The 17,197-nt window shown below is 46.4% G+C and overlaps 1 protein-coding gene across 7 annotated transcripts; it reads right to left on the bottom strand.

Moving 5' to 3' along the window:
* Positions 1-466: 466 nt before the first annotated feature.
* On the bottom strand, positions 467-13,604 carry gprc5ba (G protein-coupled receptor, class C, group 5, member Ba). Of its 7 annotated transcripts, none has more exons than XM_056407256.1 (5): positions 13,362-13,604; positions 12,931-13,272; positions 5,041-6,072; positions 4,721-4,842; positions 467-3,737 (listed from the first exon to the last, which is right to left on the bottom strand). In XM_056407256.1, exons 3-5 carry the CDS (start codon positions 6,068-6,070, stop codon positions 3,693-3,695), a joined length of 1,197 nt encoding a protein of 398 aa, XP_056263231.1. In that variant the 5' UTR covers positions 6,071-6,072; positions 12,931-13,272; positions 13,362-13,604; the 3' UTR covers positions 467-3,692. The 7 variants fall into 7 exon arrangements, with proteins under 7 accessions (XP_056263231.1, XP_056263232.1, XP_056263233.1 ...); XM_056407257.1 differs by having other exon boundaries at positions 12,931-13,150; XM_056407258.1 differs by having other exon boundaries at positions 12,931-13,105.
* Between the last annotated feature and the right edge of the window lie 3,593 nt (positions 13,605-17,197).

Here is a 17,197-nt window from a genome sequence, read left to right as displayed (position 1 = left end):
TGTCATCCTGTGAGGGCTAGGAATACACAGATTATAAATTGTATAAACACCATGTTCTTAAATATACACAGGATGCCACAAACATTGTTCAAACCCCTAAAACATGTAGGAAGTTAAAGGCCTTACTTATAGGTAGTTAATATGTTCAAGTTTATTGTTCAGATGTAACATGTTTGCCTTTTTGTAATAAATATCTTGATCTTAAACAACCAAATAAACAGTATAATTCAAAATAAATCATACATTGTGCATTACTATTATATACTGAATATAAAATTAAAGATATGACATATCTATTATATATATATATAATTAAAGATATATATATTATCCCATATGTATAATATATATATATATGGGACGATATGTCATACAGTATCTTTAATTTTGGGCCCTAATTTTGATACTTCAGAATAATCAGGTATGTCACTGCACACTACCTGTGGGGAAAAAACACCACGTCCAATTTGGAGTTAACTACAAACATGACACTTTATTGTACTTATTTTCTTTCCTGATTCAGTTACAGAAACATGAGTTCACCGTTTGTTTTTCTTCTTCTAATCAGGGGAATCAAGTTCTATACATAGGCATGCTGTGTCACTGCACAGTCACAGCTGTGAAAACCAATATCACCCCCGTCAGCTGACCCGTTGGAACAGTCTGAAGGCAAGATGAACCAGAGAGGATGGGCAAGGACATGACCCACCCAGGGAGGGTGGAGGTTCAGTGGGCTGCCCAGGGATGACAAACTTAACATAGAGAAGTATTGTGCAAATATCACCACAGTCTATCTGATTTTCAACACAATATCAGTTCGAAAATTCTTTTTTTTCTTCCCCACGAGTCTTTAAACTAACAGTGGAAGTTATTATTAGGTCCAGTGATTATGGCACGTTGTTCCTTTTAGGGGAAACGTACTATTTTTGACCTTTTTTCCCTGACTTTAATCCTTTCGCTTCTCAAGAGCCAGCTCTCTTTTTGTGTTTGAGAAAGCACAGACATTAAGTGTGTCATCTGATATACATGGGAATTCTGATTGCAGTCACATGACCTTTTACATAAATAGATAGTATTCAAAAGTACATCTGAGAAAGGTCTTACATGTAGAAATGGTGATAAGCATGCACAGATAGGTAGTCGACAAGTGCAAAATCTACAAAGTCACGTTATTATTATTTTTTTGTACTCCACATTGAGTGAAAACATTGCAAGAACTGAAACCTGCCTCCTGCGCCCCAAGTGCTTGAGTTTTATCTCGTCACCGCTGACCATCCAAACCCCTGAGGACCGTTCCTCTTTATGACTAACACAGCTCCTGTTTCGGAGCAGGGTCGACCCACATGGAGCGTGGCGCTCCAGCAGGACGCTCTGTTTGGGCCTCGAGACGGCCTGCTGGAACCAGTCCTATTTTAGAATAACATGAATGTACAGCAGCAGTCGAGGGGAGGGGGAGGGGGGGGGAGGGACCCTTTGGCTTTTCTTCGTTGATGGTTGATGTAAAACCATTGTTCATCAAAATTACTGTTGGTGAGGGATTTAAGTCCCTTCAGCCCTGCCTGCTCTAATTTATTATTCAATAATCATCCCGTAAGTATTGAAGAATAAGTCATTGTTTACTGCATTAAGGGCCCAACAATATTCATCATAATAGTTTGTGATCGATGGTTTGTGTCCCCGTAACAGCAAAGAGAGAACCGGAAGTACAACTCGAGTAGATCCCTGTGAATGAGAACTTATCATTTGAACATGAATCCAAAAGCATATCTAGTGTTGGCAAAACATTTCCAAGAATGCTAGTTTGAAAACGATAAGACACCAGCGAGAGAGAAATCACAGTATATTGTAACAATACCCAAATGTATGAACAACAAAGCAAACCAGTTAAAAAAAATACCCAGACAAAAACAGTTTGCAGTAGTCAGTTCACCAGTGGGTCATATGACACCGGTGTCTAAACTCAGGCTACAGTTAAAAAAAGTGAACAAGAAAGCAAAGCTTTACAGCACTACTATGTACACAGCTTCTCTGGTGAAGAGAGAGAGCTGGTGTCGTGGTGAAGGGAAAGGGCGTGAAACGGAGAGTCCAGTGAAACAAGAGTCCTTCTTGGCACGCGGCTACACTTGATCTATAGCCGACCACAGGGAAGAGGAAGAAGAGGAGGAGGAGGAGGAAGGAGACACACACGCTTCACCAGATGAAGAACACACCCATCAGAGCAGCACGGCCGCCCACACATCACACAGGCCAGGGAGACGTCTCCTCACACAGATCTCAGTGTCGCGTGGACTCCTCTCGGCCCGTCACTCGCTGTCTCCTTCCTCCTCGCTCCCATGCCCTTCTTCCCCCTCTAACATTTGATCTCCCTCGTTCTACCTTGCACTGTATATCTGATCTTCCTCAGGCTCTAGGATATCTCCACACCCGCCACAGCTCTATCCATAGCCTGTCACTCACAGACTGCATCAGCCTTGTTCTTGTAGTTCTGCGCCACACTAGGAAGTTGTGTGGAGGGATATTTAGCACCAGAAAGCAACCTTGACTTTTGTATTTTTTCCCGTCACTCATAAAATCACACGAGCGCACACATGAACACAGATAGGAGAGCTAAGTGCAGGAGAACGTGTCATTTCCTCGCTCCGTTTCCTGCTGATATAAAGTGACAGTTTCTACTGGCTGGTTCAAAACGCCAGTAGGCACCAGAGATGTGGGAGAGCAGTTGACCTAGATGAAGAGGTGCCTCCCCACCGACGACGACTGATGCCCTCGACGTCCAATCAGAATCCACTCTGCTCCAGCGTATCCAACAGCACTTCATTAGCAGCTTGCAATCCTTCTGTTCAGGTGCTCCAGGCCGCTTTTACGGCCCGTGCGCGGCCATTGGGAACTTTTTCCGACCTCCAGTTCGGGATTCAGTTTTGTTTCACATTTTTGCAAAGTGTCCATGCAGGTGTGAGGACGGGGCAGGAGTGATGTTTTATATTCACAGACTGTGTGCCGTGAAACCGGAAAAAGAGATGGGGAGGGAGGAAGAAGAGGTGTTCGCAGAGGGGAAGGTTTATTGGAGTGGTGGAGATGAGATGTTGGGAATACACACACTCTCATATTCTGTACATACACACCCACAGAGGTGTGATTATTTTAGACGGGCGGTGCTTGAGCTGTACAGTTGCCCGTGTGCTCTGTCTTTACACTGTGGATGGAGGACGGAGCCAAATGTTTCCGCGAGAGTCAGCATTGTGAAGAGTGGCAGAAAAGACATCCTAAAGCGAGGAGCCGGTAAAGGCGACAGATTTCACAGTTTTTCAAAGATGCTTACAGTGCTGAATAGTCTCAGGGGAGCAAATCAAACAAAATGGAAAAGTATACTGCGTGTTGATGTTTTTCAGATCTGAGTCGGCATGTGTTTTGCTGCTCACGTTTCGAGTTTTTTAACCCTTCTATAGAGAAGTGTGTGCTAGAAGAGCTTTAGCTCTGTCCTCCATGCCCTACTCTCTCTCTCAGACTCACACACACTCAAACAATAGTTGATTGGCACACAGTCTCTTTATACAGAGTGAAACAGCACAGTTGGCATCCATGTTTTAAGTCCAATTCAACCAGACGGGCCTCTCGCTCCGGACCCCTCGTTCCTCACTCTCTCCTTCCTCCGCTTCATTTTCGACCGCACATCTTCTTTACAATCCTCTCACTCACCACAGCTGCCTCCCTGTGTAGGTTGGAGGGGCAGAGGGCACCTGTAGAAGGAACACATCAGTTTGTAAATGATGGAACAATGTTGATACCATCAATACTCACACATGCATCTTTACACACACACATGCATACGGTAGCTGCATCAAATCTGACCATTTTCAATTCATCCTTTATGCCCTCCATTCCTTTTAAAGCCAGCGTTGGATATTTACCGAACTAAGCTTATTCGCTTTTTTTTGCCAAGAGTTAGATGAGAAGATTGATACCACTCTCAGGGAGAGGAGCACAAAGAGTGGAAACAGTAAATCTGACCATGTCTAAATCTACAGAGCAGCATCCTCGAAACTCGCTGATTTAATACCTCACTTGTTTGCACAATACCAATGTGTGAAATTGCGGGCGATAAGCTTTTGTTGTTACTTTTGGACAGTGCTAATTTATTGTACGGACAAGACAGCGATATCAATCTGCTCATTTAACCCTCCGCAATGACGTGAATAAAGGTAAGCAACTATTCAGTTCACTCCATCGTACACACGCAGACCTTTATCCCTGTTGCACTTGCATCCTACACTTCCTTCTATTTAATTATGTGCTTTCATCTTTGAAATATCTCACATTCATCTCGCGCATTCATCTTGCACAGCAAAGGGCGTGACAGGCCGGCAGACGGTCGCATCCTTCAGTGGACAGATAGCATCGCGGCTTATTTACACACACAGGAGCACATGGAAGCTCTCTCACAAACTCCATGTCAGAGGAGTGACCACTGGTGACAACCATCCATGCGTGTGCCCACAAAATACGACGCACACAGGCACATGACCATACTTCCAGCAAACTGATAATGCACACACACACACACACACACACACACACATATACACATACTCACACCTCTCCCTCATTCCTGTGCAATGACGTGCGGTCCGGAACGCACACGTGTGCATGCAGTCTTGTCGGCGTGGTCGAATGAGAGCGGCGTGTAAGCGGCATGTACCTGTGACTGGGAGGATGTACTCACCGCTCCCCCGTTCAGGATCATGGTCATCTCGGTGGGTTGGTAGACGTTGCTGCGGAAAGGAGCACTGGGCCTGGGGGCGGTGTTGCTTTTCTGTTGCCCGGCACCGGCGGCGGTCCTCACGCCTTGTATTGAACACACAGAGAGGCGACCAGAGATTACTGACTGACTCACCACAGCTAACTTGAAGAAAGACACACTTGCTGTGTAACCCTGCATTTACTCCTGGACTTATTTTTACCCACGCATGCAAATATTTCCTGGCGTTCCATTACTCACTTCGACCTACATCTAACTTCCTGCTCTAAATCATTGGATTGTACCTGCAGTGTTCTCGTCGTTGTATTCGTAGCCCTGGTTCTCCACAAACTGCCTGTGAGAGAGAGGGATGTCTTCATCAAAGCTGGTCTCCCTCAGCCGTGTCGAGTTCTGGGAGGTGTCAAAGTAATCTGGGGCAGTTGGCTGTGGAGGGGGTCTCAGGCAGATGTGGGATTCGGGAATGGCGTGGAAGATCAGCAGCAGCCAACCCTGAGCTACTAAAGCAATGGCCAGTGCCGGGTCATTCCATTCTGGGGACCTCCCGAACCAGGCGTTGCCGTACAGGTAGAAGCCCACCCAGGCCACCCACAGGAGCAGCGACAGCAGGCAGGTCACCAGCAGCCAGATGGCATTGCAGCGCCACAGATGGGTCTTCCCACACAGGGCCAGGCAGGCGGCAGTCAGCGCGGCTAGGAGGAGGACCAGCACGTAACTGCAGGCTAGTGAAAAGTCCAGTGGCAGGTACTGACAGGCGGCTCGTCCCTCCCTCAGCACGGTGAGAAGAAGCCACTCGGCAGCGATGATGCCCTGCACGGCGCTCAAACCCAGCGCGAGGCCCGTCAGGGCGCAGCCGCCAGGGCTCCGCCGCTCGAGGCCAATCCGTCGCAGGCGGACGCCCTGCACCAACAAGCAGGAGAAGCAGACGGCAAACAGGAGACCCCACAGGGCCCTGCGGAGCAAACATAGAGACTCGTCCTGCTCGATCAGGTAAGCGAAGCTCAGGCCGAACAAGCCGAGGACGCCGAGGAGCAGCAGCAGGATGGGTCCCACGCCGCTGCGCTTCTCGGCCTCACTGATGTGGTGGAAGCGGCACAGCAGGATGAGGGCCAGCAAGAGGGCAGTCAGCACCCCGCCGGCAGCCACTGACTCGACCGCCACACCCCAGATGGAGTCCAGGTCACAGAGGAGCGTGTAGGGACGCACAAAGCCCCAGCCGCAGCCTCTCGGGAGAGCCTCGGAGTTCTCCGAGTCTTGACCGGTGGCACCACGAGCAACCGTCAGCAGCAGCAGGACCAGGAGCGGGAGGGACGCCATCTCTGAGAGATCAGCCGATCAGAAGACAGAGATAGATGAAGAAGCAAAGACAGAGAATGGAGAGAGAAAGAGAGTCATTCCGGTCAGCCGAGCAGTCGTTCCCACAGTAATCATCCGCCTGCGAGTGACAATTCAGACAATTAGCCACTGCTGTGTTTTAGAGAGGAATAAAGGGCAGTAGTTCATGCGGGGTGACTGACTGCAACCTTTCCAAACACACAAAACACACATATCCCGTTTCACCAATTGTAGCCTATAGCCGTGCTCTCTTTTAAAGGCGTCAAGGTACATTTTTCCTTTAAATAAACGACACTATGCCAGGAAAATATCTAAACAACGAGAAAAGGCCGAGATAAGCTGTCTTCAGTTCATCCCCAGAGAAGTGAGGTCAGAATCAGAGCCGCGACGGTGAATAATTTGTCCAGGCTTGTCCAGTGCTGCCGGAGCACTGACAGGAAAGCTGCAGCATCATGCATATTTTGTATGGGGGAGAGAAAGCAGTGCGTAGAAGCAGTTCTGCCCACTATCAGGCATCTCAGGGCGTCGAGCAAGCCGTGAGACAATGCATAATGCACTGCACACAAATACACAGCACCTGGAGCACAAGTACAAACACTCAAGTGCAGCATCACTTGGTGAGGGAAATCAATGCCGTCTCACGCTACTTATTCCTTTATTCTAACACAGCTGCCAGACAGCTGCGCATGCACATACACATGAATACGTATTCTTTCGTTTCATTGAGGTCTTTGCTGGGATGATCGGCGCTGTCATTCCACCTGACAAGCTGTGTGTTTCTGAAAGGTTGATCTGTATTTAAAGCCTCCACGAAGCAGCACACACACACACACACACACACACACACAGACTTACAAGGTATCATTCTGCGGGGTAACTGTCAACTGTCTCTCCACTTCATCGCTAAGCTTTCGGAAAATTCTTTCCAAGCTGGCTCATACATTAGTGTGTCAAACAATCGGCTCGTACAAAGAACACACACGCACTTTTCTCGCCGCTCCTACACTTTAGATTGTTTATTTCGGCCTGTAGTTTTTGACGTAAAAAGAAATCTCCCGGGGTCCACAAATAGACCGAACCACAATATTTACATACCACATAAAGGATTCTGGATATGCCTGGCTTCATGCTCTTTCTCCATGCCAGTAAGTAAGAGAGTTACAGCACATGCTCGAGCCGTCACGGGGGAGTGGTGATTTAAATACACACCAGCCTGGGCTACAGGTCACACACATCCCTTCCAGCATATAACTTATTAAATGGGTCAGAGAGCGAGAAAGGAAAATAAGGACAGAAGAGGGAGGACGACTGGTTGATTTGCAGCGAACATACACTGAACAGACCTGCTTTTGATGAAATGACCTGTCACTTGACTACGTCTGACTTTTTCTCCAGTGGTGGAATGTTGTGAAGTCCATTTACTATACCGTACTGTACGTGAGCAAACATCTTGTACTCAAAGGTGTTAAATTCAATGTTGAAAGCCTTCTCTGTGCTTCGTTGGCATCGCTGGCCGGTCGAGCTTCTCTTTCAGGGCCCCATCTGCGAGCTGGCGGCCCCTTTTCTGCACTGTGCTCGCACAACTGTTGCAACTAACGCGGTCTCAACCGAGGTCGCCATCGCTGCAGCCAAGCGCCCACCCTCCGGTTCCCCCTCAGGCTAACACTGTTAGCTCCATCAGCATGCTTCCCATTGATTGCACTGTTCGTGCTGCTGGCACTGTTTGCAGCCGGCGCCGTGTCGATAGCTGTTGAGTTAATTAATATGCTTTGACTTCTGTCTCGAGAAAAAAGTACGGTTTTAATGCAGCGATTGTTTACAACTTGTGAAATATCATTATTTATTTCTGAGACTCGCTAGGGCATAACAGTGGAGGTGTGTGTGTTTGTGCATATTCATTTGTTTAGAGTTTTTTCATCTACCTTCAGAGGTTTACAGCCTTCAAATTCCAAAAATGAAGAATTTGGAGCGTGTTTCCTGTCGTTATTTCAGCCTGCTGTTTCCTGTCCTTACTGCCTTGTTGCAGCGGCTCACTGCCGCAGGTTATTATTGGTCCTCATTGGCATCAATCAAATCTAAGCTAAAAAAAAATGGATGAGTCACCAAAACACACAAAAGAAAACACAGTGCTGGAGTGTTTTACACACTGACATGCCTAACTGAGCAAGTTGCACAAGAACAGACAAACTCCTGATAAACACGTGCTTTTTTTCTCGTCATCATGTTGTTTTTCATGTGATTACCATGGTTACGCCACATCTCCAAATGACAGAAATAGAGGGAAAGGTTCAATGTGAACTCATTGTTCACTGAAACACTCGGGATCCTCAACTAGCCTGCTCCTCCCCTGCCTTTTCTTTTTTGTACTTTCCTTTTTGTCTCCTTTGTCACACTTCCTAATGACGACGCCTGAGAAACCACAGCGTCCAGACAAGAGACGCAAGCTTGTGACCACTTGTTCATTCATTCGCCCTCTCACTCAGACACTCCCTCTTGCAAATGGTTGCTCTGGCTGCTTTTTGAGTGGTACTTGGCAGACTGGTGAGCTGAAGGATGCACACAGAGGGACACACAGACACACACACACACACACACACACACGTACAATCACAATCACCAATGCTCCTGCAATCATGCAGGCCACACAGTAAAGCACACCTCCAGCACACATGCCACACACTTGAGTCCTCGTCCCTGCTTCTCACTAATATGAGTCATTTGCAAAGAGAAAGAGAGCCCCTGGCCTTCCGCTTTGTGCAGCACAGAGGACGGTGCCGTCGTCTCATCCTCCATTCACCCTCCCTCCCATCTTTCTAGACATGTTTCTCTCTCTGTCACTCCCGCTCCATGCAGCCATGTCTCTCCCCTCCATCTAAAATCCTCTATTCTGTCAATTTCAATGCCACCTCTCCTCCAGAGCAGCCGAAGCGGTCTCATCTCTCTGCTACATTTGAATATGTGCTGTGAGAGATGCACCTCACACAACTCCTCTCCTCACATTTCCTCCCTCTGGTCACCCCCTCCACCCCCACCGCCACCGCCATCTAATCTCAAACGCACCCCTCTTCCTTCCATTTTGGCTTCTCCGTCTTCCCTCCTCGTGCCCCTTCCTCCTTCCCACCCTCCCTCCCCCTTGCCTTTATTCTTGCTGTGTATCTTATGTAACTGTATAAGGATCCAGCTCCTGCCAGTTCTGCTGCATGGCTGCTGCTTCTCAGGCATCATCTTCCTCAGTGCCGAGCGGCCTGCTGGCACTCGGAGGTCCATCTTAGTTTTGTATTCTGCACATAGCGGGGTTATATGCATTTATGCGGCACATGTCACTCACACACACACACATACACCGGCTGGCACGATGCCCATTTGTGCTGGTTCTATGTACATGTAACTATAACATTCAGCTTGATGGCATGTATTATGCATATTATGCATGTGACAAGCATGCAGCATGCAGTCCTTCTACTCACAGCATGAATACAGGCGTGAGAGTGCAAATGTGCAGCACTGCAGTCCTTCAAGCCGGCTCCAGGCTGAATCGGCCTTGATGGGAGAATCTAGCAAGCCGTCCTGTACAATTACCTTCTCCTGTAATTATCAGACGTAGCGCACGAGCAGATGCTATCTAATTACCGTGGTGATGATTGGGAGGAGTTTTGCAGTTTGAGGACTCGCTTCAATTCTTTTTTTCTTTTTTCTTCCTTCGCCCCACTTTTGTTTTATTCAGACTACAAACGGAGAAAGTGTCTGTATGAGTGTGTAGATGTGTGGCTATGAACACACGGTCCATCTGTTGAGGTGAGCAGGTCATTTGCAGGACGTGTGGTCTCTGTGAGAACCGACATCCTTATCCGCCGTCTTGTCTTAACACTAACAGACCTTTCCTTTTCGGACGGAGCATAAATGTACATCTTACATCAGTGGCTGGGATTACATAAGATCTTGGATATCAGTCATCTTAAATTAACCCAGGCCGGATGTTCTGTCTCATTATATGAGATTTACTTTGGATTAAAAACACATCTGCGCTACAGAATACGATTGCATGCTCTGCTCACTGGGTTCGGCATTGCAGGCATCTAAGACTCGTCTTTTATTGGTGGTTTCTTCTGTTTCAAGCTCTCTTGACCTTCTCTTGTGTCTTGATTGAGAATAAATGGCTTTACGTTTGAGTCGGGCCTCGAAACATTGTCCAGAAAGGGGAAGCAATGATAATGAGTCCTAATGAGGACCTGCTTTTCTCAGATATATCTCTTCTTCTCTGTGATTCATGCGTCACATTGTCCAGCTGGTCTCCTTACTGCTTCCTCTACATGTGTGATTCTGATGTCACCAAGCTGGCATTTAACATTTAACTTCCCTGGAGTTTTGCAGAAGCTTCATTTGAAAAAGAGCTCATTGTGGACGTACTCTTAGCCTGGATGCTCTTCCACAAAAGATAGCTCTCTATTTTTCACTGGACGATACTGTGACAGGACACATAGTCGTTGTGATCACTGAACTCCTGAGTGACATCACCAATCCCTTGTGTGGCAGATAAAAATAGGAATAAAAAAGGGGATGCAGAGAAAAAAAGGGGAGAGCAATGCGGTAAACATCAAGGCATGATGTATCTGTGTGCTAACATATTGAAAAGGAGATATTGAGGACAGGTTTCCGGCCCGTAGATGACAGGAGGAGCAGAGCTAAGTAGAAAAAGGCATATTGGGCGAGACTGAAAAAAGGGTGGTCCATTCACCGCCGTCCTTCTGGGTGTCGGCACAAACAAACTGACAGTGGAACTCCCCTCCCTCCCTCCCCTCCCTCCCTCGGGAGGGTCCACCATCATCCACCACGACCCACACCCACAAGCTTTTTTTTTTTCGGCGGTCGGGCTCATCGGATGGACTGACTGACTGTCACCCCCCCCAGGACTACCACCTCTTCTTCCTTCTCTCCTCCTTTCCTTCTCCTCTTCCTTCCCTCCTCCTCCTCTTCCTCCTCCCTCCTCCTCCTCCCCGTTGATGTTTTTTGTTTGTGTGTCAAATGTGTTGCACCACCCAAAAAAAATTCCTCGTTTGTTTGTGAAAACATTCATTCTTTGGCAATAAACCTGTTTCTGATTCTGATTCTGATTCTTTTCCCCAGCCTCTTCAGACAATCCCGGCCATCCTAATTAGGCCTCATTACCATGTGACTGGGCTCACAGAACGACCATATGCTAATTGACTTAACAATCAACAGCGCCTTACACCCTCCTCTTCCTACATCAGCCACCGGTGGGTGGGGGGGGGGGGGGGTGATCAGTCAGATGTGAAGGCATCCCTATCCTTAAAAAGCACCCTGTAACAGAGCCACTGACCTCCGGTGTCGTGTGTTCTGCTTCTTTGGGACGTCACTGTGCGTCTTCTATTACAGATACAGTGATGGGGGGTGGGGTGATCACAGGAGCCCAGGGAGATCAGATTGGGTTTGAGAATGTGACCAGAGGAGCAGGAGAAGCAATAAACAGGCGCATGTGCAAAGAAAGAATTGGAGTGAACCTTTTGTCTATAGTGTGTGTGTGTGTGTGTGTGTGTGTGTGTGTGTGTGTGTGTGGGTGGTTGCGTGAGCACAAATGCTCATAAAAGATAAACCAGAGAAGATCCAATGTGTGTGGAAGTATAGCTTATAGGTTCTGTGTCATGTGCACATAAAGAGGACACACACACACACACAACAACACAACCATCTAAACAAGCTACATATGGCATCAGCCCCAAGGAGATACTGGAGCCTCCCCTTTCCCCATGAGGAAGCAAACTAACTCATGAAAGCACGGCCTGAAAATAAACAGATCCACTCGGTTGAATATTGATTAATGATTGAAAACAGAACACTCCAAAATAGGCCCGGGAGCTTTCAGAGTACACCAATCTGCATTGATGGAGGCTCGAGGCTCGTGTATCATCTACCTATTGATCAACAGAAAGTCAATTAATGCATCCATTCCCATACAAACTCTCCTCGTCTAATTGGACACAAGTGGCCATATGACCGTACTTTCTTTCCAGAGTTTGACAACAAGCCTTTTCTTTTGTGTATGAGGCCAGCGTGGGGGGGGAGAGAGAGAGAGTCCAAGGGGACAACGTTGGTTTTAGCTGGCCTACAGAGCAGCTTAATGCAAACACACATTTGGAGAATCCCCCCCCCCCCCTCTTAACAATACTGGCCACATGTGAGGGTCCCTGGGGGCTTCCAGAAGAGTGTGTTTGTTTGAGGGAGCAGCAGCAAGACCATTGTTACTGTGGTGTGTGATCCAAATATAAAGAATGACCCCTCTCAACTAGAGAATGGAGAAGTGATTGAAAAAATATACTAGTGTATTGTAAATTGAAAATGGAGGCACAGCTCGGAGACCAACATGTTCATTCTCACGAGAAAGATGTACACAGCCAATCAGTCCTTGAATATCACACAGGTCAAAGTCCTCCATGTCTTCAGTTAAGCTCATTTTGCAAATGCCCTTTAAACTCATATGTGCCAAGCCCTGTGTGTAAATGTACATTTCTGCATTATGCCCGGTGGGTAAATGTACATTTACGTCTGAAATACTGCGTGTCCTTTCTGATTCACACACCTTTGCATTTGGTGCATCGACATGCCCGGGCTGTCATTGATGCAACTTCCACCTCAGTGGCAATAAGAGCCGAGTTGCAACACAACTCGATGCATTCAAATAAACCGAGATCCCCTGAGGGTTCATCTAAAATAGTCCTACCCACTGAATATGTATCACGCGCACCATCTCCACAACGAGATCCCACTCCCCAACCCCCATTCGTATGAATCAAAACCCCATGGGCTACATGGTGAGCAGCACGTACCTTAATCGACGTAAACAAATCCGGTCGAGAGCGAAGGCAGATGCACAGTTGTCAGGTTTGATGGGAGACTGGGGGAGTGAAAATGTCACATTTCGGCTCTCGCAGTGTTTGCGTATTCTCTCTCCAGCCACATGGACTCGTACGCGATGAGCCCAGACGATTCCCCTTGCTCCAGCTTTGGAAACAGGGGAATCCGGTTATTCAGCCCGTGGTCGTTGTCCTCAGAGGCAGAATGTGCATGGACGAAACACAACCGGGGTCTCGGGATTAGAATGTGGAAGGGATTCTTGTTCGTTTTCACCTAAATCCTTTGTTCATCGGGGCGCATTTTTGACTTTCACTCTGCACCAATAGAGGAGCATTCGTCAAACATAAATACAAACACACAATAACAATCCTGTAATGCGCAGAGTCTGTGCCACCGAACCTACCGGATCCCCTCCTCCTGCTACCGTGCTCAATGTGCCGCGTAGTGTCCGAGTTGACGCTCACTGCTCCTTGCTGCACATCTCCCGACTGAGCGCATCACCAAAACTGCGCTCTGCATAACGCGCGTGCTGATAATCCCCCTCCGCGCGCACACACACACATACGCGCACACACAGAAAGTGACAGCTCACCAGAGCCGCCACTTCTCTGTCCTCCTTCCCTTTAACTGGTTTACTCTACGATAAATGAATTGGTGGCTGACAGAGGGATCACCTTGATTAATCCTCTCTGGACGCAAAGCGGGTCTTTCTCTCTTAAACACACACACGCGGGGGCGCGCGCGCCAGCCCACGCCTCCTGAATCTTTCCGTTATCTTAATGTCAGTATCACAGGCTGTACGCACAGCTTGGACTTGTTTGCATACTCCCGCTAAATTCCAGGTAGCGGTTGCGTTTTTGCTGGGTTGAATGCGCTAAATCATTGATAATATGCTCATTTTGTGTCAAGTTATACTCTTGCAACTCTATTTCCGGGCATATCTTTCAAAATAAAGTGCTTAAGATAAGTATGACTTTCCTTTTTAAAGTACAAATCAAGTCAGCTTACGTGTTCTGTATTATAGTGAATATATTGCTATAATACCCCCCCCCCCCCTCACCCCATAAAAAAAGAATAATTAATGGACTGGGGCCTTTGTTCAAACTATAGTACTATCTCAGACACACACTGAAGACAACACGCTGTTGTCCAAGGCACTGGTCAAACCATTCGACCAAATTTAGAGTTCAGCTAACTTCAGCAAGTGGACCGAAGTCAGATCGATCCAGGGACCGCAACCCTGCACTTAATGGAGGGCCCACCTGCTGAGCAGTGGCATCATATTCATTGAGTCAGGACCCGCTGCCATCTTACTGCAGTCTACTAATTGTTTTTAAAAAGTCAACTCACAAATCCCCGACCCCTTCTTCTGCAACTTGAAACTGACGCTCTTATTTTGAAAGTAATCCAGCCTCTTTTTCCGGGTTACTCCGGTTATCTCTGGCTACTTGACACAGCCACAAACTGCTGTGGTACTTATTATTTCTGCCTCTCGTCACATGCGTGTCGCCTCAGCTGCTTCAGTCCATCGACTGGGAAGGCTTTCAATGGTGTAGCCCCCCCTACTTACACCAGGGCTTCTATCCAGCCTTTATAATGGTGCATGTGAGCCAGTGGAAGTCACCTATGGTGATGTTGGAACAATGTACACCGGGTCCCAAGTGCTTTAGTCTTGGCCAATCAGGAGCAAAGCAGCCATGACACCTCTGACCAGATATTGCTAACGCTTCTATGGGTATAACATATTATCCGACCATGGATATAACATCCACTCTCTCATCTCTCATTTTATGGAATTGGAAATAAACCAGTGATTTAGCGGTATTAATCTAGTCTTAAACGTTAATGGTAAAAAGCAACATCCTCCTGCAATATGAGCTGAGCACCAACGACCAGTCAAACGCTCTGCAAGGGATTGCCCTCTCATTGTCTGCCCCCCCTTCCCTTTTTCTTTCTTTTCACATACATAAATACATGCAAAGCGAGATGACATCCAGGCTCCGGGCAGTAAGGAGGCGTATCATAGAGTGGCAGCTGAGGATGTGAGACTAATCTGACAGGTGCGGTCTGAGAGTGACAGCATGGTAAGAGCGGGTGGAGGAAGAGGAGGAAGGGAGGGGAGGGGTCTTTACTCGAAACAGGACGACTAAGGGGATTAATGGCTCTCACTTTCTCAGCAGACCGGCTCAGGCAGTGCCATGCTTGCATTCCATTATCTTTGTTATCAGCAGGCAGAGATTGTGTACATAAGGAGGAACATGTATTCGCCAGTGACGGGTGATATGTTTAAAAGTTGTATCAATAATATATATAATATAATATATAATAATACATTTTGTGAGTGGAAGAAATCATAATTTTTGGAAATATGCATTTCACCGTTTTGGTCAAACGTTATATTTTTAAAAGCCTGATAGGGTCAGCTTTCCTGTCTGTGTAGTCAATTTGTAGCTGGAAGCTGAAGCCAGTTAGCTTATTTTAGCACAAATAAAAATGACAGGGGGAAACAGCTATACAAAAGCCAACATGTAATCTGGAGTGTTAAGGGGGTTTATGTGGCCGACTATTTATTGGCCGGACACGGTCATACCTAAAATATTTTATACAGCGAGAATACAGCAAAACGTGCTGAAATTAATCTATATAATCACTCATCCCATAAGCAAAAAAGTGCAGAGTAAAATCACACTTCAGATGGTGTGTATCTACTTATCTCAACCCGTTACTATTTATCAGTGGGAGTAGGCCTGCACACCATGAAATGTTTTCCACTTGTTGAAAGGAAATAAAGATCCTATACCGTGTGACTGACTTATGCAAACTTCATTTGTTGACCTGATGCCACGGTTCGAAAATGTGACAGAGGGTTTGGGCCAGGAGCATTTGGACACGCAATGTAATTTATTAAACCTGGAGATTTCTGTTTTTTATACATTTAAATTAAAAAGTTAAGATGAATAAAGTAATCAACATTCACAGAAAAGATCAAATTATTCACAATCTAAAACAAATTATTACCCAACGAAATACTCAAGCTCAATAATTTCTAATGGTTTAAAACAATGTATTAAAATGGACCTTGTCCTGAGAGACTGTATTAAATATCCTGCCTGCAGCAGAAACTAGAAACAGCAGTGAGGCGATCTTTGCGTCATCTGGTGTCATCATGTGTATGAACGTCACAAACAGACTGACAGCGCTTTACTCGAGAAAATATGACCCTAAAGCTGACAATTGAAGTTCGATTTTTAAAAATTATTCATATCTCTTCTGAAAACACATCTTTACTCATGTGGACGAACTGTTTTGGTGTTTGAAATTGGTTTACCAAAGGTCATAAGTTCACAAAAGCAGTGAAATATCTGAATACAATGCTAGATACATGTAATTGCACCTGTGCATCCTGGAGAGGGATCCTCCTCTGTTGTTCCTGATCCGATATGAGGTCAAAGGTCAGGGATGTCTAAATGCACAGATTGTAAAGCACTGAGACAAATTTGTAATTTGTGAAATTGGGCTCTACAAATAAACTGAAATGAATAAATGAGGAAAACCAAATTTTGTATTAACGTTTTTTTAGTAAAAATGATGTGGTCTGTCACACATTCACCAAAATGATAAAGATGGGACTGAGAAATTACTTCATATTGCAGATAAAGTTTCATGGGGTGTGTGCAAATAAAAAATGACCATTACATTTTTTTTTTTTACAAATATGTATTGTACATAAAAATAAAAAAAATCTACATTATATACATGTTGTGAAATAGAAAACAGAACACAACTATTGACTATTTACAATATGGCTTCACTATAATAACATCATGTCATCGTGTCACGAGACCCTCCTCTCTCTGCGGCTGGGCTGTTGCGCTGCGCGCGCTGCGCGCTGGTCTCTCCTCAAAATACAATAGCAGTCACCGCGCACAGTTTACACGGACCGACGGACGACGACACCCGTGACACGTAACGTAGTAAAGACTCTTAGGTCCAGTGTGCTCTCTTCTGGCTGCGTGTTCCTCCTCGTGGCTCTGCAGCCCCTCCAGGCTCCACGCTGCTCGCCAAAATCACTGCAGCTGTTTCTAAATGAGTCTCACCTGTGTGGTGGGCGGGTGCCTTGTGATTTACTAAGTGTTCATTGGTTGGTTTTTTTAGCAAAATGTTGACAGACAAACGGATTGACAAATCATGGTGAAGGGTTTTTGTGTTGACGAGTTTTTTCGCGCCAACACACACGAG

Source organism: Pseudoliparis swirei, chromosome 23 (assembly GCF_029220125.1).
Source record: "Pseudoliparis swirei isolate HS2019 ecotype Mariana Trench chromosome 23, NWPU_hadal_v1, whole genome shotgun sequence".
In the NCBI taxonomy this organism is placed as follows: domain Eukaryota; kingdom Metazoa; phylum Chordata; class Actinopteri; order Perciformes; family Liparidae; genus Pseudoliparis; species Pseudoliparis swirei.
This window is presented reverse-complemented; position numbering and strand designations above follow the sequence as displayed.

Bases quoted from the DNA above. Each gene is read 5' to 3' on its own strand.
- gprc5ba (XM_056407255.1), bottom strand. From the start codon at position 7,229: ATGGAGAAAGAGCATGAAGCCAGGCATATCCAGAATCCTTTATGTG. The intron at 6,073-7,183 runs GTATGTAAATAT...CTGATCTCTCAG, and splicing joins TATCCAGAATCCTTTATGTG to AGATGGCGTCCCTCCCGCTC. The intron at 3,738-4,720 runs GTGAGTACATCC...TTCCTTCTACAG, and splicing joins TGATCCTGAACGGGGGAGCG to GTGCCCTCTGCCCCTCCAAC.